This window comes from Linepithema humile, chromosome 1 (assembly GCF_040581485.1).
Source record: "Linepithema humile isolate Giens D197 chromosome 1, Lhum_UNIL_v1.0, whole genome shotgun sequence".
NCBI classification, from domain to species: Eukaryota; Metazoa; Arthropoda; class Insecta; order Hymenoptera; family Formicidae; genus Linepithema; species Linepithema humile.
In genome coordinates, this window is record NC_090128.1 from 16667929 (window position 1) to 16694199 (window position 26271).

General features: G+C 31.9%; 1 protein-coding gene and 3 long non-coding RNA genes across 12 annotated transcripts; 1 reads left to right on the plus strand and 3 right to left on the minus strand.

The window, feature by feature from the left end:
* Positions 1-2130: 2130 nt before the first annotated feature.
* LOC136998008 (uncharacterized) lies at positions 2131-4640 on the minus strand. Of its 2 annotated transcripts, XR_010888587.1 has the most exons (3): positions 4184-4640; positions 3581-3756; positions 2131-3503 (listed from the first exon to the last, which is right to left on the minus strand). It is a non-coding gene; the product is annotated as an uncharacterized lncRNA (long non-coding RNA). The 2 variants fall into 2 exon arrangements; XR_010888586.1 differs by having other exon boundaries at positions 3581-4640.
* A 682-nt stretch (positions 4641-5322) lies between these two features.
* Positions 5323-15071, minus strand: LOC136998000 (uncharacterized). 6 transcript variants are annotated; one of them, XR_010888578.1, is made up of 10 exons: positions 14356-15071; positions 13829-13975; positions 13628-13735; positions 13362-13471; positions 12795-12860; positions 12033-12263; positions 8066-10041; positions 7661-7741; positions 7274-7507; positions 5323-7146 (listed from the first exon to the last, which is right to left on the minus strand). XR_010888578.1 is itself a non-coding variant. In XM_067349762.1 (6 exons), the coding sequence occupies exons 1-5, from the start codon at positions 13486-13488 to the stop codon at positions 7284-7286; spliced, it is 729 nt and encodes a 242-aa protein (XP_067205863.1). In that variant the 5' UTR covers positions 13489-13617; the 3' UTR covers positions 5323-7146; positions 7274-7283. The 6 variants fall into 6 exon arrangements, 1 of the variants encoding a protein (XP_067205863.1); XR_010888575.1 differs by having other exon boundaries at positions 13362-13475; XR_010888581.1 differs by lacking the exon at positions 8066-10041 and having other exon boundaries at positions 12033-12860.
* A 2390-nt stretch (positions 15072-17461) lies between these two features.
* Positions 17462-18440, minus strand: LOC136998007 (uncharacterized). Of its 3 annotated transcripts, none has more exons than XR_010888585.1 (4): positions 18190-18440; positions 17936-18122; positions 17714-17862; positions 17462-17571 (listed from the first exon to the last, which is right to left on the minus strand). It is a non-coding gene; the product is annotated as an uncharacterized lncRNA (long non-coding RNA). The 3 variants fall into 3 exon arrangements; XR_010888583.1 differs by having other exon boundaries at positions 17685-17862; XR_010888582.1 differs by lacking the exon at positions 17462-17571 and having other exon boundaries at positions 17621-17862.
* A 684-nt stretch (positions 18441-19124) lies between these two features.
* Positions 19125-25669, plus strand: LOC136999432 (uncharacterized). Its single transcript, XR_010889805.1, has 2 exons — positions 19125-25149; positions 25225-25669. It is a non-coding gene; the product is annotated as an uncharacterized lncRNA (long non-coding RNA).
* Positions 25670-26271: the final 602 nt, after the last annotated feature.

A 26271-nucleotide genomic window follows, 5' to 3' on the forward strand; every position in this document is an offset into this window, starting at 1 on the left:
TTTATTTATTTTAGACAAATCATACACTAAAGTCTCTAAACAATTGTCACATAAGGCATAGTGATAATTAGTATGATTGTATAAATTTTAATTTTATCATACTTTCTGTCAAAAAAGCACATGATTCGAGACTTTAGTGTATGATTTGTCCAAAATAAATAAAATTAAATATCAAAGTTTAATATTTTTGTTCTATGTATACTAAATTAGTTCTAACAATGGGCTTGTTCGTTTTAGCTACACTGGGGCTGCTCTGGGTCTGCTCTACACAGGATAATACAGGACAGATAAATAGTTTGTCCTGTATTATCTTGTTTAGAGCAGACCCAGAGCTGCCCCAGTGCAGCTAAAACGAACAAGCCCATTATTTATCATTTCCAGTCAATTTCATTCTGTTCTGTCTGTCCACTAACCACAGAATACTGAGGCCTACGTTCGGAAACCTCACACTCTGTGTAGTGTGGTGATTTTCAGTGGAGAAGTAGTGGGGATATCGTGTGCCTTCGGGTGTAGAGTGTTTCCGAACAGTTGGTTGTGCGTTGATGGATATTTTGATTTCGATCGTGTCATCCGGACAATCTATAGTGACACTAAAATCTAATTGTCTTCGCGTTTCGATCTCCTTGTCCCACGATCAATCTTTTTAATTTCAATCTAGGAATCTCAGGAATTTTTTGGCGCACGCACTTCTAAGTATTATATAATTACAAAATATGTACTCATATCAGTCGCTACATTATACGACAAATGCAAATTTATAAATGTATGTAGGTTCATATATTGCGATTTGTATATAATTTTCAAAGCTAAGCAGTTTTATTTTTCCTAGTGAATATCTTTGCCATTCTAAGGTTACGTTCGAAAACGTTACTCTTGAATCACACTGACTCCCCTTGCTTTTTCGGCGAGTGGTTTCGTGGCACACTGGTGGTACTCGTTCAACGTTTTCGAACGATTCACCCGAATGCACATTAAGTACCACTAACGTGTTTCCGAACGGTTATTGTGTGTTGGTGTGCACACAGTGTGTGTTTCCGAACGCAGCCTAAGAGTGTTGTCAACATGTCTTGCTACACTTCTGCACTTTAAGATCGAAAAAAATTTTTTTCATAAATAATACTATTATTTTGATATACACTATCTTTATTCGTCTCCACAACACGTTATATATACATTTTACGACCGATATTAATTATATCAACGTTAATTAATATCATCAAAGCTGCGAGCTGACAGGTCTGAGCGCTGCCATATTAGAAATAGAAAAGGAAAGACGTCTTTTAGAAAAAGAAATCTGAACGCATTAGTTGAGTGCGTTCTGATTGGTTGCGTGCTGACGACGCTGACCAATAAGACATGCGTTACATTTTAGCGTGACATCCGAGAAAAATAATGATTTTTTAGATTTCTCGACTTTGGATGCATATATCTTGATTTATAAAGCACACAGAGCAAAAACAAGCATATTTTTCTTATGTAATTTGGGTATGCGCTTTCGATTAAACCTATTACCAACTGAATCGGCCCAGCCGTTATTGAGATCCGATAATCTCGGCTCATCTGAACCTTCCGTCTCGCGTAAAGATACACGGTCGGTCTTGCGCTGCGCGTGAACTTGGCGCGAGACACTATCGTGTCTCTTGATAATTATACTGTACCTTTTCGCAAATAAAACTTCGGATATTGCTAAAATAATCAAGTTTCTTCCAGTTAACACAAAAGTACGCCTACTCAATGTCATTTTGTTGGAAGATTATAAGATTTGGAAGATTTACAGATATTATTGGGTTTTTAGTATCAAACATATCTATAATATGTATTTATTTGCAAATCTTGATCATCCAACAAAGTATTATAACATTGAGAAAGCATATTTTCTTATTAACTTGAAGGAGTTCAATTATTTTAGAAACATGGAGCAAGTTTTTATGAGTATTTAATACGATACATTATAATTAGGAGCAAGTATTTTTTATATTTTCATAGTGATTACAATACAAGAGTATACAAACGCAACGTAAGTCTGACAATTTACCAATTATTATTCAATCTCTTTTATCTTCAGTAAGATCTTAAATTTAAACTTTATATTAAATAATGTTACATTTTATCATAAGTATTTGATAATAATGCAGTCTTGCTTTTTACTTTTATATTAGATATTAATACATCAATAAGTTTTAACGATGAAAATAGAAACAACAAAGATTGAGAATTCGTACATCAATTTTGTCAGAATAATTGTCATCATCAGTATTCAGTCTTTTATTAGGTTGAGTGAATAGTTAGGGTGACGTCCCATGGTATGTATTTTTTGCGGAACGCGTATCGCGTAACCAATCAGAAGCTTTGTATAAGCATAACAAAACATCATTTCATTTATACTATGCTACTGATTGGTTACGCGATACGCGTTCCGCGAAAAATACAAGCCATGGGACGTAACCCTTAGAAAACACAATAGCATATGTTGCAAAAAATGCATTATTTCTAGTAAAACTGCACAGATCTCACAACTAAAAATAAAAAAAATTGGTTAATTACTGGAATACTATTAGGCATATATTTCGTGTATATTCTATATATACTCTTGTATTATAAACAATTAGGCACGATTGCACCAACGTTATTTTGGCTTTAAGCGAGATTTAAATATGTATTTGTCTTCATTTATTTAAAAAAAAAGATAAAGATAGACACATATTTAAGTCTCGCTTAAATTCAAAATAATGCTTGTGCAATCTAGCCTTAAACAATAAAAAAAAATTAGCTTCTAATTATAATGTATCTCATTAAATACATTTAAAAACTTGCTCTATATAACTATACAACAAATAATTATATGGAAATAGTAATCTTTGTTAATACGGTTAAGTGATGCAGCTCAAGAAGATAGCGAAGAATTTAAAGTTTATTAATTGGAGTAATTGTTTATACACTTGGCAAATAAAGTTTGTAAAAAAAGAACAGATCATGAGATGAAGTATACTCCTGTTTATGCCAGATATAAATTCACATGCTTTACATATGTTTTTGAAAGTGGTCTTGAATGTTCTTTTCACAAATACACTGATAAAGGATGTGAATGCTGCAGTCAATCTGTGCTACAGCAATGGGTATAGACATTTTGCGAAGAATTATGTAAATCACTTGAAGTAATTATGCATCCAAAAATACATTATTCCATATAATTGAAAAATTACTGCATAGATTTCACAACTGAAAATAAAAGAGATTGATTAATGACTGAAATACATATTATTAAGCATATATGTTGCGCATACTCTATACATACTCTTGTATTATAAACAAAAAAAGTACTTGCTTCTAATTATAATGTATCCTATTACATACACTTAAGAACTTGCTCCGTGTTGCTAAAATAACCATGCTCCATTATGTAAGCACAAAAGAATGCTTATTCAACGTCACATCGTCGGAAGAACAAGATTTGGAAGACTTATGGATCCACTTACAAAGCACAACAATATTACTTTCACCTCCTTAAAATTAAAATAAACAAAATATGATAATAAGTATGTAGCGCAACATTAAGATCTGATTCGTACAGCAATTATACCAGAATAATTGTCATCATCAGCATTCATTCTTCCTTTAGGTTGAGTGAATAGTCAGAAAACACAATTTTTAAAATTACGATCTCATATTGCAGTTACATCTTTCCCCTTAAGTACTAATACATGTTGTACAGACAGCATATGCATTATTTTGAGCAAAATTGTAGAGATCTCATCACTGAAAATAAAGGAGATTGATTAATGGTTGGAATACTGTTAAGTTTATGCTGCATATATTTCTACATACCCTTGTATTATAAACTATACTGCACAAAAAAATACTTGCTTCTAATTGTAACGTATCTTATCTTATTATCTTATTACGTACACTTGCCACATTTCGCGTAAAGAACCAAATTCCTTTAAGTTAGCACAAAATATGCTTACTTAATGTCACTTAAAAGATTTAAAAGATTTGCAGATATGTTTGATATTAAAAAAACACGATAATGAAGTATTAAGACAATGATACACGTGAGGTTAAGATATCTTTCATGCAATGTAGAGAAACGTAGGATTGCAATATCTTTATTTCTTATATATAGATATGTATTTTTGTTTTTTGTATGCTGTTATGTCTGTAAACAATTAATCATTCTACTTACATTTCTGTAAGACTTCCTAATCTTGTTCTTTATACAAAGTAACATTGAGAAAGCATTCTTGCCAATTTGAAGAAGTTTAATTATTATTTTACAACATAAAGCAAGCTTTCATGTGTATGTAATATAATACATTGGGTTTGTTCTTTTTAGCTGCAACAGGACTTACTAAAACACAATAGTACAAGCCAATCTGTCCTGTACTACTCTTGCATGCAGTTAGATCAAGTCTATAATTGATGTCGTAAGCTTTAAGTCATCAGAAATTAATCAATCACAAACGAATAAATAGAGAACAATCTGTGATGATTCGCAACTTCTTACGGCTTAAGGATTACTAGACTTATTGTACATTCGTTCTTTTCAAAACAGATTTCGTAATTTCATATAATGTCACCGCCGTGTAACAAATTATTATTTCTTTTACAGAAAAAAATTTAAATGTAAATTATACAGAAAAACAAAATAATCTTAACAATGTCCCAATAATTAATTAATCTCTTTTATTTACAGACATAAATGTTTTATATCACTGTGATTGCATAAAATAAACCAGTAAAAATTAACTATTTATTAACTATTTATATGTCCGGTATTTTTCAATTTCAGTCGTAGTTATTTGCATTTAAATTTAACGAAACGTACTCATGCGTGTCCGCGCCTGTTTGTGCATGTTCCTATGTGTTCGTACATGGACGTGCATGCATGAGCAAGCATGCGTACGCTCGTGACTGTGTATGAGAGAAATCTATATTAATCTTGATAACCTCCTCTATTAAAATTAATCTGAATAAAAATTGATAAAAATGTACGCTTTAGTCAAATTTTTTAATAATATTTTATTGAATATTATCAAAAAATTTGTTATGTGTGTAAGTCAAACACAATCATTGTTAAAAAAGATATTACCAAAGCGTTGTATAGTGATAGACGTAGATACCCAGTGAACGTTTTAGCAAGAAATGGCAAGGATCATATTTTCTAACTATATGATTAATTTAGCAACACGGGGTAAGTACTTAAGTGAATGTAATAAGATACATTATAATTAGAAGCAAGTGTTTTTTTTGTTTAATTGTTTATAATACAAGTATACATATATAAAGTATATGTAACACATATGCTTCATCGTATTTCAGTCATTTATCAATCTCTTTTATTTTCAGTGGTGAAATCTGTAGTTTTGCTGGAAATAATGCAATTTTTTCCTATGCAACATATACTAGTGTTAGAAACATACGCTACAATGTTTTCTGACTATTTATTCCACGTAAAGCAAGACTGAATGCTGATAATGACATTTATTCTGATAAGATTGCGGTACGAATGAGATCTTAATATTGCGCTGCATATTTATGTTATATTTTGATTATTTTTAATGTAAGGAGGTTCAAGTGATATTCTTGTGCTTTGTAAGCGGATCTGTAAGTCTTGCAAGTCTTGTTTTTTCGAAGAAGTGTGATTGTATAAGCATCCTTTTATGCTTAAAGGAACATGATTATTTTAGTAACATGAAACAATTTCTTTTGTGTATGTAATAAGATACATTATAATTAAAAGCAAGTGTTTTATTTAGTGTTTTTAATACAACAGTATTAAACAATAATTGTTTTTAATACAACAGTATATATAGAGTATACGCAACATATATGCCTAATTGTGTTTCAATCATTAATTAATCTCTTTTATTTATAAAAGTAAAGAGCAAGAACATATTATTATTAAATACTTACGATAAAATAGTAATCATAATTTTCAATTTTAAAGAAACTCGCCTAATTGTATTCGAGTGTCTTCGTTTCCAAAAGATATATATATAGCTTTGTTTTGTGCTGCTGTCTCTTTATGTGTATTTTCATCGACAGATCCTACCTTGTATTAATACCTAATATAAAAATAAAAAGCAATACTGCATTATAATCTTATACTTATGATAAAATATAACATTATATATATTTAATACAGATTTTAAATCTAAGATCTTACTAAAGGTAAAAGAAATTGAATAATAATTGGAAAATTGTCAGACTTACGTTGCGTTTGTATACTTCTTGTATTATAATCATTATAAAAAGTATAAAAAATGCTTGCTCCAAATTATAATATAATGTATCTTATTAAATACACATAATATATCGATATGTTTGATACTAAAAACTCAATACTATATGTAAGAGAGTCTCTCCCTCCTTCCCACTTCCCCCCCCCTTCTCACTCTCTTCCAATCTTATAATTTTCCGACGAAGTGAATGATATGATTGAGTAAGCGTACTTTTATGCTAACTGGAAGGAATTTGGTTATTTTAGCAATACCAAAGTTTTATTTGCCAAAAGGTGCAGTATAATTATTAATTATATATAATATTGTATTACATTAATATAGTAGTATTCTAAAAAGAAAATAATGGTACAAAATGCATTGACTGAATAAAAATACAATGTAAAATTAAAAGATGATTTTTTTGCTTGCAGTCAGGCACCGCGGAAGTATTTTTTATCTGAGGGGGCAAAATTTATAAAGGGGATACATAATATATTCATAATAAATATATGTATATATATGTAACTCCATTCAAACACCAAATAATAGGCCACTTAGTGGGTAGTATAAATGTACAAAAAATATTTTGTTCTAATTAATTTAATGCGCTTAATTTTCTTCGTTATATAGTGTATTTCAATTGAATGAGTAAATAGTAAAAAAAAAAAGCAATAAAAAGAAGAAAAAAAGAAAAAAATAACCCATTTTTTCATCTTTGATGTAAATATTTGATACTCAATATTTTTGGTCATAAAATACTTGAAGAAAACAGAAAAATTTCAGGGGGGCTACGCCCCTCCCCCCCTGAATTATCTCTGGGTGTGCGGTCGCCCCCTCTGCCCCCCCCCCCCCAGTTCCGCGGCGCCTGTTTGCAGTACTACTAATTAATTTTCAGTCATCGTTTTGTTGTGACATCCATGACATCCTGAAAAAATACATGAAAATTATCAATTTGAAGGCATGTTTGAATTAATTACATAATAAAAAAACTAAACATTTTTCATAAAAATTAATATCTTGTAGTAAACAACAATTAAAGCAGTTGCAATTACCATAATGACATCATTCATATGTAGATTGCCGTAGAGTTTTTTGCTTATTGTGTATCCATGTTTTTATTTGCGGCGATGTTCGGTGAGATAAACATTTGTACTTTTTCTTTATTTCTTGAATTTCTCGTAAAGACGGTAGCGTTAAATTGCCCATATGTATAGCAAATGCTTGAAGGACTGTTTCTTTTTCTTTTTCTGTCCAGCGCGTCCTCTTGGTTTTGCCATAAGGAGATGCTAGAAGAAAAACCATATATATTAAAGTAATGTATATACATATTGAAATTGATAGATGATAAATCATAAAAATAGATATAAATTAAACAAATTGATAAATAATAATAATGCGCACAACCAAAATATAAATTTTAATCGAAGTAAAATACTTACTGGATCTTTTCCGTTTATTATTTTTCTGTATCTCATTCTCAATTATTATGCCATCAATAGATGTATTATGTGAGGGTACGTCTGAAATAAATATTTTGTCGCAATTAAAAATGAGTTTCGAATAAACATGCGCAAGGTGAAAAATTGAACTTGTTACGAATAATATTTTAATAATATTCTAATAGTTTTGAAATCTTCCAGCAAACAATGTATTTAGTAAGCAAGAAATCATTAGCACACAGTTATTACATGGAATGTTTCTTTTTCGAAATCAAACCGTGCGTAACTAGAAAATTAAATATTGTCATTTTTCGATAATGTGAAAAATATTATGTAACATCTTTAGTTCTTCTCTAGTATATTTTCAGTTAGGCAAAAATGGAAAATTAGCTCTAATATAATTACTTAAAGATAAATTCTCTTTGTCCATATACATCGTCGATGTATTATTGTTGTCGTTATTATTATTATTGTCATCTTCTACTTTTTCATTTTCTTCATCTTCTTCGTGTTCGCTGTCTGATGAAGATTCATTCAAATCTTGTGCATTACCTTGGACCGCCTCTAAATATTGTGATATTTTAAGAATATCTCTGCTTGCTAAGGGTTGTCTATAATGTTCTCATGTATTTTTTCTGCATGTCCCATGAATGTAGCCAAATCAGAAACATCGATATCAGAGAGATTTAATTGTATGCAATAAGTTGCCACGTGTTTCCGTAAAATCGTACCGCGTAAACTTGATGATTCAATTGCATCGCATTCTCGTGCGAATTTGCGCATTAAAATACAAGCTCTAAGATACCTGTATCTATTTTTATTAGAACCACGTAGTCCAAAAACATACGGATTTTTTTGTGGCACTTCGGCTTCTTTACGAAATTGTAAAATCGTGTTAATACATTTCAGCAATTCATTCGTCAATAATACAGGCACGGTACGTCCCAATTTCCCTCTTATGCAGAATCGACTATAATTTTCTGCTATTTTTTTATTCTCTTCTGATAATGATTCATATATGTCGCTATACATGTTTTTATTTATTTTTTCATAATGTTTAAAATCTTCGATAAGTATTCGCTCTATTTCTCCTGCCCGTCGTCTATTGAATACATGGATTGAAGTTAGTGTTACCTCTGCTAAAGAAACCCAATTTTCATAAGAAAAAGACTTTTTTAATGTCATGTAAGTCTCTTTTCTTACTTTTTCCAAATGCTTATACAATTTTTGAATATCTTGTATTGACGGGAGATTCATCTTTTTACGTCTTTTGTGCGCTGACTGTGTTTCGATGACAGTTTTATTAACACTTGTTCCAATATCTACGACTAAAAGCTTCAAAAAATCTTTTACTAATTTCTTTTTCTCTGAAGCATCTGTCTTTATGTATTCTATAATAAGTAGATTTCCCACATGTTTAAGCAATGTAGATAAATTAGCCGCTACCGCTGGAGTTTTATAAACATTTTCTTCCTTATCGTATCCTGCTACTATATTTATTGCGGAAATACAATCGTCGTACACTCTCGGATGATAGAGTGACTTGAAATCTTTAATACTTGTATTTATATTTCTTAATGCTAAAAGGAATCGACCAAGAAGGCGCAATCTTGCGCGTATCATATCGTGCTGGTGTTGTGCTGTATATTTGATACATAGTTTATTTGCATATAATATTATCAATTCATCATATCGTATAATCCTTGTTACTTCGTCCTCCCTCATTACTGGAAATACTGTTTTCGCTAATGTTTCACTTGCCAAATGGTGTATTCTGCAAGTTATTCTTCTGCCCATAATCATGATGCACTTATTTTTGCTGAAATCTTTTTTAAGACACTTTCGAGAATGATGTCGTATAGTTTGTTTTGTAAAAAACCCTTTACATTTTCCACATGCTATAAAGTCTGTAGCAGACTTATTATATTTTTCGTTAGGACGTCTGCATACGATAAGTTTTCCATTGTTAACTTCTGAGTTTGTGTTAAATTTGAAATTACCATTTTTACGAATAATATCTATTATTTTTCTTCTTTCCGGATTGCCTTTAGATAACATGGCAAACTTTTTAACTTCAGGCTCATTGCGGTGTACAATTTCCAAGTGGCGCGAAAGTTGTGTTTGTAATTTCGAACAGAAATAACAATAGTTTTGTTTTAGCGCTTTTGTATTAGACTTTTCTACATACATATCTTCATCGTTGCATGCAGATATAATATTTCCTATCGAGACATCTCCACTTGATACTGAGGCCACAGTTGTATTTAAAACTACTTTCTTTTTCTGTTGTAATTTTTTGTTGTAATCATATTCCAGTGAACGTAGTTCATCTTCAGATGGCAAATACTCCGATTCACTGCTATTTTTCTTGTCAACGTTATCTAAGATATAAAAGTATATTAAGTGAATACATACAGCTGGGGATAACATATAGCTGTAATGTCCTTGATCTGGATGCATCTTATAATAGCAGAAATATAAATATTTGCTTATATTTTTATTGTTGTTTTTTCGAAATTTTTGAAATATGATATTGTAAATATATTACAAAAATTTTACAGAAAACTATATACAGGGTGAGTCATCAAATGTTAGCTCCTTAAATAAATCCTAAAATACTTGCTATATGAAAAAATTGTTCCACAAAAGTTGTATACCCTATCCGGTATAATATTTTTTTACTCAGCGTTGGATACTTTATCAAAATCCGGAAAGAAATGTTGGGCATTCCATTAAAAAAATCGAAGGTGACCTTTGTATCTCTCGATAAAAAGCAAGATAGCAAAAAAATGATTATTGTACTATATGTATTTTTGATACCATGCAACTTTTGTTTGAATAAGTTTTTCATATAGCAAGTATTTTACGATTTATTTAAGGAGCTAACGTTTGATGATTCATCCTGTATGTCAGTGTCCCATGGGAAGTTGTTGAAACTAATTAGCTATTATTTTTAAATGCATATAGGAAGCAGGAAAAATATAATACTTTCTAACAGAGAACATTTTGCAGTTTTATCTACATATAAACTAAAGACAATATTTTTATCATTAAATAAACGTTTATAAAAAATGCCAAATATCGCTTATTTTAACAATATATATTTTTGAAATGTGCATTGTCAGAATTATAACAAAAATAAAGTTATAGTTTCTCTTCCGGAAACTATAACTATAACTGTAACTTTTGTTACATAAAATTTTTTATAATTTCCAAAAGCGACTTAATTTTTCTTACAATTCTAATGGTATGCACTTCGAAAATACACACCATTAAAATTAACAAAATTTGACATTTTTTAAATAAATGTTTATTTAATGATAAAAATATCCGTTTTTAGCTTGTGTGTAAATAAAACTGCTAAATGTCTTCTATTAGAAGATATTTTACTTTTCTTGATGTCGATATGCATTTTAAAAATGACAATTAATTTCAGCAGCTTCCCATGAGACACTTTGTATTATCCGCGATCAATCATTCGTTCTGCCTTAGATCTAGTGAAGCAAGTTCAAAGAATATGCCTATTCTATTTGCAAGATTTATATATATATAAATGGCCCTCATATCAATCTTGTATGTAAATCAGAGTAGACATCCTTCGGACTTACTTTACTAGATCTAGGATGGAACAAGTCATTAATCATAAATGTATATAACTTTGAACACTATATTAAATTTCAGGCTTAATTAAATTTATTTTTTATTATTTTCCTTATGAAGTCCTATATATTATTTATGATACAAATACGTGTAAATATGTGGCAAATATACAAGAAACTGCAAAGAAAATGAAAAACAGGAGTAATAATATTTTTATATCTACGTAAGTATGTTATTCAAAACATAACACGTAACAACTGCTTAAAATATAATCAAATTTCAATCAAGATATATCTTTATATTATGCATCGAGATCAAGGTCATGACAGCTGCATTGACATGTGACATAATCCTTTTATTTAATTTTTTTGTAACGGAGTTGGTCATTATACTATCATTGTATAGAGAAACTAGTCGCACATGTGCATCATATGACAGACAGAATTTTAAAACTTTTAAAGATATTTTGTTACATTACGTATTAAATGACTTTTATATAAATTATTCGTAAACTTAGTTTCAGAACGGTCACTATGATGGACATTGCATGGGCGATATTAAAATTATTGATGATTATATATGATCATATAAAATTATATATGTTATCAGATCTTTTTATAATCAATTATATATATTTACATCTGACCATATTATACCATTTTTTCTCGGGTGCAAATTAGTCAATATAATTTATCTAATAAACTAAAAAACTAATATACAAAAGTATCTAATATACAAAAGTAATTTTAAAAAAGAACATAAATATACATACCATGCAATGCAGGTACTGGGGATGATATTGGAGATAGCACTGAAAGTGGTACTGGATTAATGTTCTCTTTATTACACGTTGTACTCGTATTTTCTTTATTGCACGTTATACTCGTATTTTCTTCATTGCATGTTATACTCGTATTTTCTTTATTGCACGTTATACTCGTATTTTCTTTATTGCACGTTGTCGTATTTTGAATAATGGTAGGTATGCATACATCTGCTGCATCTGTCAAATATTGTAAACAGAAATATAATTTATTACTAAATCGAAAAACTGTACGAATCAATAAGCATACGAGGAATATTTGGAAAGGAAATCATTTTTAAGAGTTTTAAGAGTTTTTTGACACCAGTAGACAACGACAGCATTAAATTTCATTAAAGATGATCAGATATAGATCGAAACGTTTGTAAATTTGTAAATTATATTTATATGTATTTTTAATAAGATCATTATTATAACGAACAAAATTGTATTGAATTTTGAAGCGCTTCAGATTAAATTATAAACTGTAAATGTAAAATAATCAAGCAAAAACAATTTACGCTTGATATCCTCAAAGATTATTACAAACGTATAAACTTGATTAATTGATTGATTAATTGATTAATCAAATGATTAATAAATACACTGAAAAATCTGCGCAGTATTTTAACAGTAACGATTGTCAAACGTTTCATTCTTTCTTTACAAACAAACGTATCGTATCTTTCAAATGTTTCTCGTACGGTAATTACAATCGAACAGTTTACATACAATCACTGAAATTTAATTTCTTCACACAATGATCAAAATTGGTAGATGTGACATCATAAAACATATCTGAAAATAACAATAAAACTTACAAATACGATAGAAATAAATATTACGATTTTATAATATAAAAAATAATACATTCTCCATATATGTATATATGTATAAGATGTTCAATTTTAATTCACATAACTGACTTCTCGGGAATCGGAATCAATATTTAAAGAAATGTAATTTTATTTAAAAAATTACCTTATCACAGAACTTTTCTACGTCAATCGAAGATATACTACCTACATATCATTATTCCTTGATTCTCTCGAAATTATACAAATCTTATTTGAAACATCTTTTTATATTTCCAAAGTTTTTTGAGATATTCAGTTGTATTATTTAAAATTAGAAACTCTGTATACTGTAACTATACTGTAACTATACTGTATACTATACTGTACAGTTACACAAACTACTAAATATTAAGTGTCATACGCAAATTTCAATAATGAATCTGTTTCATATAAAAAATAAGAGATAAGAGACGGAAGTATTACTTAATGTTAAAAAACTTACCTAAAGTTATTAGAACTTCAGAATTTTCCAAAAAATTATAGTCATTGCTTTGCGTATTTGCCTCTCCGTTGTTTTCATTCTCATTGACAAAGTTTGTCGTTCTAATAAAGCTACCTAATATCGACATAAAATTAAAAACTATGTAATTACGCAATAATTATTATAAATCAGCAGCAATACAAACTGATATTTTATAGATTACACTATAATCAAAGACTTATGATAAAATAACAATCATGAAATTTGCCAATTTTAAAGAAACTCACCTAATCGCATTCGAGTGTCTTCGTTTTCAAACGATTCACAGCCTTCGTTTTGTGCAGCCGTCTCTGTGTATGTATTTTCATCGACAGATCCTACCTTTGTATTAATATCTAATATAAAAGTAAAAAACAAGACTACATATTATCAAATGCTTATAGTAAAATAACAGTCATAAAAAACTTAACAATATTAAAAGATCTTACCTAAATGTATTTGAACGTTTGTTTGAACATCGTTTTCCAGAGATTTAATTAGTTTGTTTTTATTTTCCAAATAAATCCTTTCACATATGATGTGTGGTTTTTCATCATTTATGTTTTGCACTATTTCTTTTAAGGTTGTTTTATTATCTGTGAAAGTAAAATAAGATGAATTTGTTTTAATGTTTTTAGAACTTTCCAGTTGAATTATGTATTATGTAATGAGTGTATGCAGCAAACACTAACAAACAATAACATAACATCAATGTTATAACTTTCCACACAATAATATAATAGTTATGTACAAAATATATTATATTTTAGTAACGTTGAGTGAGAAATTATAATATTGTTGTGCTATTGTTTGTTAGTGTTTGCTGAGTATATGCAACTTATTACAATAACGTAAGAGCCAAAAATGGAAAATATGATCCTTATCATTTCTTGCTAAAACGTTTGCTGAGTATCTACGTCTATCACTATATAACGCTTTAGTAGTATCATTTTAACAACGATTGTGTTTGACTTACACACATAATGAATATTATCAAAAAATTTGACTAAAGCGTACAGTTTAATGAATTTTTATTCAACTTAATTTTGATAGAGGAGGTTATTAGGATTAAAATAGACTTCTCTCAGACACAGTCACGAGCGTACGCATGCTCGCTCATGCATGCACGTACATGTACAAAACACATAGGACATGCACGAAAAGGCACGGATACACATGAGTTCCTTTAATTTAAATGCAAATAACTACGACTGAGATTGAAAAATACCGGACATATAAATAGGCTGTGTTCCAAAATTCACTGTCAGTACTGAAAATCTACAATATACGTAACGTAAACTGTAGATTATAAAAGAAATAGTGCAAAACATAAATACTAAAAAACCATACATCATATGTGAAAGGATTTATTTAAAAAATAAAAACGAACTAATGTTAAACTCTTTCTATCTTTCATTTACTCTTGCACGCAGTCCGGCCAAATCTACAATTGATGTCATAAGCTTTAAGTCGACAAAAACTGACCAATCACAAACGAATGGGTAGAGAATAATCTGTGATAATTCGTCAACTTTTTACTGTTTAAGGATTACTATACCTATTGTACATCCGATCTCTTTGTAACAGATTTTATAATTTCGTATAATATCACTGCCGTGTAACAAATTATTATTTCTTTTACAGAAAAAAATTAAAATTAAACTTATCCAGAAAAGCGAAATAATCTTAACAATCCCGACAATTAAATAATCTTTTTTTATTTTCAGACATAAAACTTTCATATTATTGTGACTGCATAAGATGAAGCAGTAAAAATTAACTATTTATTAACTACTTATATGTCCGGTATTTTTCAATCTCAGTCGTAGTTATTTGCGTTTAAATTTAAGGGAACGTACTCATACGTGTCCGTGTCTGTTCGTGCATGTTCGTATGTGTTCGTACATGAACGTGCGTGCGTGAGCGAGCATGCGTACGCTGTGTATGAGAGAAATCTATATTAATCTTGATAATCTCCTCTATTACAATTAATCTGAATAAAAATTGATGAAAATGCACGCTGTAGTCAAATTTTTTAATAATATTTTATTGAATATTATCAAAAAATTTGTTATGTGTGTGAGTCAAACACAATTATTGTTAAAAAAGATATTACTAAAGCGTTATATAGTGATAGACGTAAATACTCAGCAAATGTTTTAGCAAGAAATGGTAAGGATCATATTTTCCATTTTTGGCTCTTACGTTATTGTAATAAGTTGCATATACTCAGCAAACACTAACAAACAATAACATAACATCAATATTATAATTTCCCACTCAACATTACTGCAATATAATATGTTTTGTACGTTACTAATATATTATTGTGTGGAAAGTTATAACATTGATGTTATGTTATTGTTAGTTAGTGTTCGCTGCATGTACTCACTACATAATACATAATTCAACTGGAAAGTTTTAAAAACATTAAAACAAATTCATCTTATTTTACTTTCACAGATAATAAAACAATCTCAAAAGAAATCTTAAAAGAAATAGTGCAAAACATAACTAATGAAAAACCATACATAATATGTGAAATGATTTATTTGGAAAGAAAAAACAAACATATGTTAAATTCCCTCTATCTTCCATTTACTCTTGCATGCAGTCCGGCCAAGTCTACAATTGATGTCGTAAGCTTTAAGTCGACAAAAATTGACCAATCACAGACGAATGAGTAGAGAATAGTCTGTGATGATTCGTCAATTTCTTACGGTTTAAGGATTACTATACCTATTGTACATCCGATCTCTTTGTAACAGATTTCATAATTTTGTATATCACTGCCGTGTAACAAATTATTATTTCTTTTACAGAAAAAGATTTAAATAAAAATTATCCAGAAGAGCGAAATTATCTTAACAATGTCCCGATAATTATTTAATCTCTTTTATTGACAGACATAAAACTTTTATATCATTGTGATTGCATAAGATAAACCAGTAAAAATTAACTATTTATTAACTATGGCTGCATTCCGAAATTCACTGCCAGTACTGAAAATCTACAATAAACGTCACGTAAACTGTATATTATCAGTACTGGCAGTGAATTTCGGAACGCAGCCATAGTTAATAAATAGTTAATTTTTACTGGTTCATCTTATGCAATCACAATAATATGAAAGTTTTATGTCTGTAAACAAAAGAGATTAATTAATTATCGGGTCATTGTTAAGATCATTTCGCTTTTCTGGATAATTTTAATTTTATTTTTTTCTGTAAAAAAAATAATAATTTGTTACACGGCAGTGATATTATACGAAATTATGAAATCTGTTACGAAGAGATCGGACATACAATAGGTATAGTAATCCTTAAGCTATAAGAAGTTGACGAATCATCACAGATTATTCTCTACTCATTCGTCTGTGATTGGTCAGTTTCTGTCGACTTAAAGCTTACGACATCAATTGTAGACTTGGCCGGACTGCGTGTAAGAGTAAGGGCCACTTTTTCCAACGTCGGTTAACTTTAACCGACTGGTAACTTTTCAGAATAGCCAACTGAAAACTCGAAACTTGTATATGTATATGTATATACAAGTTTCGAGTTTTAAGTTGGCTATTCTGAAAAGTTACCAGTCGGTTAAAGTTAACCGACGTTGGAAAAAGTGGCCCTAAATGAAAGACAAAGGTAGAGAGAGAGAGAGAGAGAGAGAGAGAGAGAGAGAGAGAGAGAAAGAGAGATGCTCGAAATTTTGAAACATAATTATTATTTATGTATTATTTTGTACTCTTGTTTTTTGCATATAATTGAATGTACCGTTCCTATGTTATTGACAAATAAACTGCTTAAATGTATTAATATAATTTTACAATTTTGTAGAAAAGCCATAGTGCCACAAAAAAACCTGTACGTCTTTGAATTACGTGGTTGTAACAAAAAGATAAAAAGCCTGTATTTTAATTGAGCAAATTTGCAAAGGAATACAATGGAAATTAATCAATTTTACGCAGCAAATTTACACGGTTACGGAAACGCGTGGCAACTTATTGTTATTAAATTAGTTTCCACTGATAACGATGTTGCTGATTTGGTTACATTCATGGGCCATGCAAAAAATACATCGAAAACTTTTCCTCTATCTTATATTGTATTTGCGTAATCTTCCTAGTATATTAGTATGTGTTGCATAAATAATTACACAAATGCATTATTTTGAGAAAACTGTAGAGATCTCAACACTGAAAATAAAAAAGATTGATTAATGATTGGAATATTATTAGGCATATATGTTGTGTATATTCTATATATACTTGTTTATTATAAACAATTTAACAATAAAAAAAACACTTGCTTCTAATTATAATGTACTTTATGACGTACACTTAAGAACTTGTTTCGTGTTATTAAAATAACCATGTTCCTTTAAGTTAACACAAAGAGATACTTATTCAATCTCACTTCTTCGGAAGAACAAGATTTGGAAGACTTATGGATCCACTTACAAAGCACAACAATATTACTTTCACCTCCTTAAAAGTAAAATAAACAACATATAATACAAATATGTAACGCAACAAGATCTCATTCGTACAGCAATCTTACCAGAATAATTGTCATCATCGGCATTCAGTATTTCTTTAGGTTCAGTGAATAATCAGAAAACACAATTTTGAAAAATACGATCTTATATTGCAGTTGCATAGGCAGCGCAGCAAGTTTTCCAGCACTAATACATGTTGCATAGACACAGAAATGCATTATTTCTAGCAAAGCTATAAAGATCTCATCACTGAAAAAAAAGAAATTGGTTAATTGCTGAAATACTCTTAAGCATATGTTGCATATACTTTACGTACTCTTGTATTATAAATCTTATCACAAAAATGTACTTGCTGGTAATTATAACGTATCTAATTACATACACCTAAAAACTTGCTCCATTTTGCTAAAATCAAGCTCCTTTATGTCAACACGAAAGTGTTTACTCAATGTCATTTTATCGAAGGAACAAAATTCAGGGAACTTATAGATATGCTTGATAATAAATCGCCATAATAGAAAACACAGTGATATGCGTGAGGTTAGGATATCTGACATGTAGTATACAATATAGAGAAACGCAATGTAAAATATCTTTATTATTTATATAAATATGTATTTCTGTTTTTCGTGTGCTATTCCGTCTGTAAACAATTAATAATTCTGTATCTTCTTGCAAGTAAAACTTCATGTATGTCACGACGTTGTGAAAGATTTTTTGACAAAATACAGTACAATGATTAATTGTTTACCAAAAGCATACCGTACAAAAAACGCAAAAGTACAAAACTTATATATAAATAATAAAGCTACTTTAACATTGCGTTTTTCTACATTGCATATATGACAGATATCCTGAGCTCACATATTTATTATTTAATACATTAAAAAATTAAATATATAGAATTGTCGTCAAAATAACCGATAAAATAATTTCGTATAAAATAACAATGTCGCCGTACTAAACAAATAATATATCATAGTACATAATTTTGTACTGTTGTCAAAATAGTCTATCTATAGTTAATTCTTCATACATACTTTCTAGCATGTTGTGTCTTAAAACTATTGTTGATGTATACGTCAGACGATCAATGTACTCTAATGTATACAATAATATATGGAAGTTTTTGGTGTCGGTAAAATAGCTGATTGACATACATATATATATATATATATATATATATATATATATATATATATATATATAATTATATATACATATATATAAGCTTATTTATATATATTATAATTATACTTATAATATACATTTTATATACCTTATAGTTTAAAAGTATCGTAGTAATTTAGTGGAATGTAATAGTATGTAGAATCGCAGTATATTAAAATTATTGAAAAAGAGTAAACTGTACAAAATTTTATATTTTATTTTATTGTCAGTCAAGTCGGGCCAAGAAGGTAGAGTCAAGGTAGATATATGTTGAATAGAATGATTCATTCACTGTTTTCGTTTCATAAATTATTTTCCCGTGGTCACTACAAGCAAAATTTCAAAGTGTAATATGCGCTGATAGCAAACTTGCATATGACAACGCGCTGCGCACGAAATGCAGCGATTATCTATAAGAGTGTAATGTGGAACGGATGCTTTAGCAACAATTTTAGTTAACTTTTCTTTCTCAAACATGTAATAACATGTCATTTTTATATTTATTTTGCGACTATGCACAATACAAGTGCGGTATAAACGATGCGTCATGCAGCGCGACGCATATAGTGTGATACTGATAATTTATTTTTGAAAGATGCGATTTCGGAACATAATAAAATCATATATGGTTGAATTCAGCGTAAAAAATGCTACAACTTTTGTCATTACAAAAATTTTGAAATTCGAAAAAATAATAACAAGGGATAGGAGTAAATTAAAAAAATAACATTCTTTGAAAATCCAACTACACAGTTATAAAGCCTGTTACAAGCCATACAACTTCTATTTGAAACATTTTTTTGTATCTCCTACGGTTTTGGCAATAGTTACACACAAAGAAAAAAACCGTTTTTTTTCAAAGGGGTGTTTCACCCCTTAAATTTGAAATAGGGCCGCTATAAAAAAATACGTGTCTCCTCAAATTGTATGTTTTACAACATATTTCAAGGAGAATCAAATCGGGGGGGGGGGGGGGACACTTGTGAACGTTCCATGGGAGTCACGAAATATTTTCCAGTTGGTCCTACTATTGTGCAGACGGCATATGGGTTCTCTATACATTACTTGACTATTCAGTGTAATTTTGATGGGTGTGTGATCAGAGGAAAGGTCGAAGTTCGACTTGCAGTCGATATAGCGAGTAGATATTCCCTTGGTGACAGCAAAATCAATAAGGTCGGGAACTCTATTTTTGTCTGCCGGCCAGTAAATAGGCTGTCCAGTTGAAATAACGTTAAGATTTAGTGCCCTGATTGTATAATATAGTTCACGTCCTTTGGGTGTGATTAATCTTGAACCTCAGTGCGCATGCTTGCCGTATAATCTCCAGCTGCAATGAAGCGAAATCCAAGCAGGTTAAAGAAACTTTTGTACTGCTCTTCTTTGTTGTTGAATTTGGGAGGACAATATACAGAGAAGGCTATAGGACTGGTCCAGTCGTTAACTACAACAATGGTAACTTGTATATGTTTTTCGCTGAGTGGGTTAGCAACATCATGCCTAATATTGTTTTTGACTAGAATAGCGGTTCTTCCATGGACAGTGTCATCTGGATGCATTCCCAGATAACACACAATATTGTATGAATATTCTATGTTGCATCAAATATATTTTTACGAGAATATTCTCGAAGAAATCATTTATATATGTCTGTAAAATATTCTTGTTTATGAAGAATATTCTATAAACCTGCCCAGAATATGTTAAAATCAGCAGTAAGAACATATTGTTTACATATTCTATAAATGTTTACTGAATATTCAAATGTACTGAAGATGTACATATAGATGGCGTTCAGAATGCATAGCAGAAAATAGATCAAGATTCAACTTCTATCAATTTCATTTCCGTTCCGCTTCCGATCAGCATGTGCATTAATAGTTACGCAGTTAGTCTTGATTAGTCTGTACAATTCAAGCCGCAATTATAATTAATACAAAGATTCAATTAATCTAAAGGTAAGTTTAGATTTTAAGAGTTTTTTTAATAATGCGACGTAAACTAGCCTCGGAATCACGCCAGATCCGAGGGAGCACGCCCAATGGAAATCGGCAACCGCGGTACTCCGATCTTCGGGAGTTAGGTAACTTACGCGACGTCGGCAGTAAATGCATGACTCGGTAACTCGCGGTATCGGCAATAAATGCTCGATTCGGTAACTCGCGGTATCGGAAATAGATGCTCGATTCGGTAACTCGCGGTACTCCACGCTCGTCGGGAGCAAGGTAACTCGCGAAATCGGCAATAACTGCACGATTCGGTAACTCGCGGTACTCCGCAAAATTCGGGAGCAAGGTAACTCACGCCATATCGGTAACCGGAAATGGGCGCCAGGTGCGAGTAATCGCACCGCGGTATCGGTAACTTCAACAGTTCTCTAAAATGCTCGGCCGCTCCCCGCTCAGTATATGGCAGAGGGGCGCAGTTCTTTTATTCGACGTTAAATATCTGGAGTGAGAGGCGAACACAAGGACAACTCAGTAATTAAGATTTAACAATAATGTATTTCAACGATTTGGTTACAAGGGTTAAAGATGAGTAGTAGTATAGCAATGATGATTCTAACTCAGGGATCTGAGAGGGTGCGCAGGTGAAGAGGGGAAGAGGAGTATCAGATAACAGTGGAGGGGGTAATAACATCATCGTTTTTGGAGGAGAGGGGGTAAATGTGGAGTGGTAGGGGTATCAGATTACAATAATTCCCGGAAGATAAGGATTGTTAATACAAATCGCAAGATAAGGATTCTCGGAAAAGATAAGGATTGTTTATTGGAAAGAGAACTGTTTATTGGTGCAGGTTTTTTTTTCTACACATCAAAGTAGAGCGCCATGTTGTCGGAATCATTATGTTTATAGTATGCAGGTTCGTGTAGATTTACGGATTGCGTCATCGCTGTATTTTAGAACAAAGAGGCAGCATTTGAGCGCCGTTTCTTAGAGGGTGTGATAATGATTGTTAATACAAATTGTAGGCATCGCCATGTTGCTAGATGCGTCATCGTGTTTGGAGGAGAGGAGGTAATTTTGGAATGGTGGGGGGTATCAGATCACAATAATTCCCGGAAGAGATAAGATAAGGATTGTTAATGCAAATATGAACCATCGATAGTTTTAATCAATGTCGTGTGCAACAAGCGGGTATATAAGACCCGCGAAGAACGAGTGGTATAACAGTCGAAATGTTCATCGCACTCTCGGATGAACGCGATATTCTCAATTTAACAGCAGCGGAGTTAGAATTTGTGCCAAAGGTGATTTTATTAAGCAAGTTTGCTCGGTTCGTGGACCAAGTGTGGGAGAAACTTCCGGAACACGTAAGAGTGGACCCGGAAGTGCAGGGTTACCGTCGGTGCAAGAAACATCACAATCAACCGTGGCAGCGCGACCACATCGACGGACCCGCGCCATACGTTAAAGATTGCACTCTGTGCGAATTAGATGAGAAAAATATCTCTAAAAATAGAAAGTGAGAAATATTCAGCGAGTAGATATTTAGGTGTATTGTAAAATGTTTCAGGATCACCACGATGCGACAGCCGAGGAGTCTCGTCGAACTCGCCAGGAAGGTCATAAACCAGAACGTCGCAAGCAGATACCTATTGAGCGATCTACCGCTTCCGGAGAAGTATATTCGACAATTGTATCAGACGTATGGTCGGGATCGCTTCGAAAAATTGTTATCAAAATGTAAGACGCAAGTCGAGTACTTAGGCATCGTACAGTTGATGTGTTGTGTCGATGCCGACGAAATGTCGGAAATGTTTGTATGCGAATATTGAAATAAAAAATTTTTATATTTAAAATGTAAATTTTTTTTTTTATCATCATCCCGCTGTAGTAATATAAGAGAACGCGTCGATTGTACCGACTTATCGCGAGTCAAGTTACACCGTTGTAGCGGACCATTTAAATAAACAATTTCAAAAGTTTTATTAAAATAAACTTATTCATATTAAATAAAAATAATTTAAATTATTATTCCTGTGCCTCATCTTATTCACTGACCTATCCTACCGCGAGATAAGCGACAGATCATATGTCACGAGGATCGTATAACTGAGGTGGAATAAAAGTCGTACGATATAAATCATTTTTTTCTTTTATTTACGACGAATGATATAGAGTGAAATAATTAAGTTATACATTTATTCTAAACACCAATAATATACTTCAAGTTTTCTTTTTAATACGAATTATCCGCGGTAAAATATAAATTTAATAGGAACTCTAATCTAAGCTTAATATGTAATTTAAGGATGGGAGGTGAAAGGAGAAAAAATCGCAATAAGATTAATATTAGCAAATTATATTCATAATTTTGTAAAAGATGTTACATAGATGAAAAAAAAATTGTTTCAACTGAGCCTCTAACGCCTTTCACGATTACGAGGGGGAACGGGGGGAGGCGCTTGAGTCGTCCTCGGACGAGGCTCAACCACAGCTATCGGCTTGTGGTACACTCCGCAATCTTTACACTTCTCGTATTCGGAAGTTTTTCTATTCTGATCACGCTCCATTTTCTATACTTTTTTCTCCACCGCGTGCACACTTTGAACTGATAAATTTCTCTCTTCCGCACATCTTATATACAGCTCGACGCAAAAACGTCAATTTCGCTGTAGTAATAAACGTTAAAAGACGTTTGATAGATGTTAAAAGTGGTTTAAGTAATGTTGAAAAGATGTACAAAAGATGTTAAAAGTTGTACGTAAGACGTTCAACAATACGTTAAAAGATGTACGATAGACGTTCGATAGAGGTTCAAAGACGTACGATAGACGTTGAATAAATGGAAATATGATACGCTGGCCTATCGCCTATCGTCCTAGCGAAACCTTAGATCCACGATTACTGTTCCTCGAAAAGGAAATGCTACTGTCGAGCGAGTTATCTCGTCTTCGACATATTATTGTAAACTATAGTGGATATCGATACGAATGTTAGTTAGCGACGAATAGCTTAGCACCTATCGTCCTAGCGAAACCTTAGATCCACGATTACTGTTCCTCGAAAAGGAAATGCTGCTGTCGAGCGAGTTATCTCGTCTTCGACATATTATTGTAAACTATAGTGGATATCGATACGAATGTTAGCTATCTGTGAACATAATTAGATTATAATAAGATTTAGCGGCATCTTTGATGTAAGGGTATATAAGCCGGGATTAACTATTGCATCGACGTATTAACTTCTCAAGGCTCGAGTGGAACGTAGGAAATCATCCGGGAGCTGGTTATTCGTTTTAAAAATGTCTAGTTTGCGGAAAATTATTGATTCGTGTTTGCGATTGGCGTGTAACTTAAACGGGCTATGCATCGATAATTATTTATCATCGTTATCCGACAACGACGATAATAATTATGCGGTATTCGCAAAGTTTGCGGGTGCGTGCCCTAGTGCGGTGCTCGCGGTTTTATTCCGTTTGGGACATTTTTCGATTTATCTGCAGCTCTTGATTATTGCTGGCGAAATAATCGAGACAAGGCGAGCGTTCAACGACAACGAGGAAGAGGATGCGGGAGGCTATATCATCAGGCTGTCGAATTGCTATCATGGTGCGGTAAAAAATGGTAAGTTTCTATTTTTTGTATTATGAATATTAAAACAAAGTTTTAAAAAATTAAAATCATTTTTTTTTTTAGGAACGCTACAACATTCAACACCTAAAAAAACCATGGTGGTGGAGGGTGTGGTGCGTGGTACGCGTCAAAACCGTGACGAGCGAGCTACTCGACGTCTCGGGGTAAGACGTCGAGCAGATACCTCGCCTGAGGCCGGACCCTCGTGTAAGTCGCTGTATACATTATTTATATGAAATAACAGCATCGATTTTATATTAGGAAATTTTACAAAAAAAATTTAATGTTTCAGCTCGCGCTCGAATTGTTCTAAATTGTTCTAACGCCTGAGCTCGTCGATCTCGCGAGCGACGAATCGACGAGCTCACTTCGCGAGGAGGAGGAAGAGCAGGAAGAAGAATTACAGACTGAGGAAGAGGAATTACAGACTGAGGAAGAGGAATTACAGACTGAGGAAGAGGAGAGGTATTATGAAGGAGGGGATGAGGAAGGCTACGCGCAAGACGGATGGGGAATGGGTGACAGAGGTAAGAAAGATTGAAAATTTTTACAGTTACTTTTATGCTCGAATTTTATTTTTTTAAACAATAAAATTTTCACAGGATACAGCCCCCCTGTGATTTCTTACTCTCCCGATTACAATTATCAAACGGGGGAGTAAAGTAAAAAGAAGAAAATCGAGAGGTGAGTTGATTTAACACTACAAATTTTTCGATTTTATATTTTCATACTCAAATTTTTTTAATTAATTCATTAATTTTTAATTTTGACTTTTTGCAGTTTAAACAGGTGGTGGTGGAGAAGAAGAGTCGGAGGAAAACTTGGTCGGGCGAGGTTCCTGCGGCGCGCTTTCGAAGTCGTCGGTTTCGCCAGTCGATTCCTCGCGAGGAAAGAACGGAGGAAACAAGGCAAGCGGAGGGATATCGATGCGGCGGTGGTGGAAAGGCGTCGGAAGAACATTTTTATGCAATTGAAAAAATTCTGTTTGCTCAAATGTACATATATTTTTTTTTAGTTTTTTAATAAATATTATTTATATTAAATAAATTAATTTTTCATTTTTTTTACCAGACTCTTTCCCCATCCTATTCAACGTCCTATTTTACTGCGAGATAAGCGATAGACCATATTATATGGTGGATTATGTGATGGGTAAAAGGTGGAATAAAAGTCATACGAGTGTGATACACATCATTTTATTAGCATAAATCATAGTTGTTTTACACGTTTGTTACGCTCAAACCACCACTTGTACAATTTGCAAACATTCCGCATAGCGCAATGTCTCGTGTGATACGCGCAGCGCAAGGTTCCGATTACATCCAAGTTCGTCAGGCGTGCGATATCTTCGTAATCCGCATCTATTGTTTCAATCTCTACATCATCTTCCAAAATCTCGCACAACCACTTTTTCTTCTCGAGTCCTTTCACGTATATCAGAGACGGTTCCGTACCAATGGCATTGTTGATAAGACTTTTCATCTGACTGTACGAGACGTGTCCATCTTCCCATCGGAAGCCGTGGTGGTGTATCCGTAACCAACACGCCAGCGATTTTTCCGATTTCGTCAACAGATACCACGGTACGTGTTCACGAAATACGTAATGAGATAGCGTTTCGCCATCTCGAAGTACCGCTACCTCTTTCA

Coding starts and splice junctions, on each gene's coding strand:
- LOC136998000 (XM_067349762.1), bottom strand. CDS start 13,488: ATGTCGATATTAGGTAGCTTTATTAGAACGACAAACTTTGTCAATGAG. Junction 12,264..12,794: donor GAAATTAAATTTCAGTGATT/GTATGTAAACTG, acceptor AATATTTGACAG/ATGCAGCAGATGTATGCATA. Junction 7,508..7,660: donor TAATAAACGGAAAAGATCCA/GTAAGTATTTTA, acceptor TTTTTCTTCTAG/CATCTCCTTATGGCAAAACC.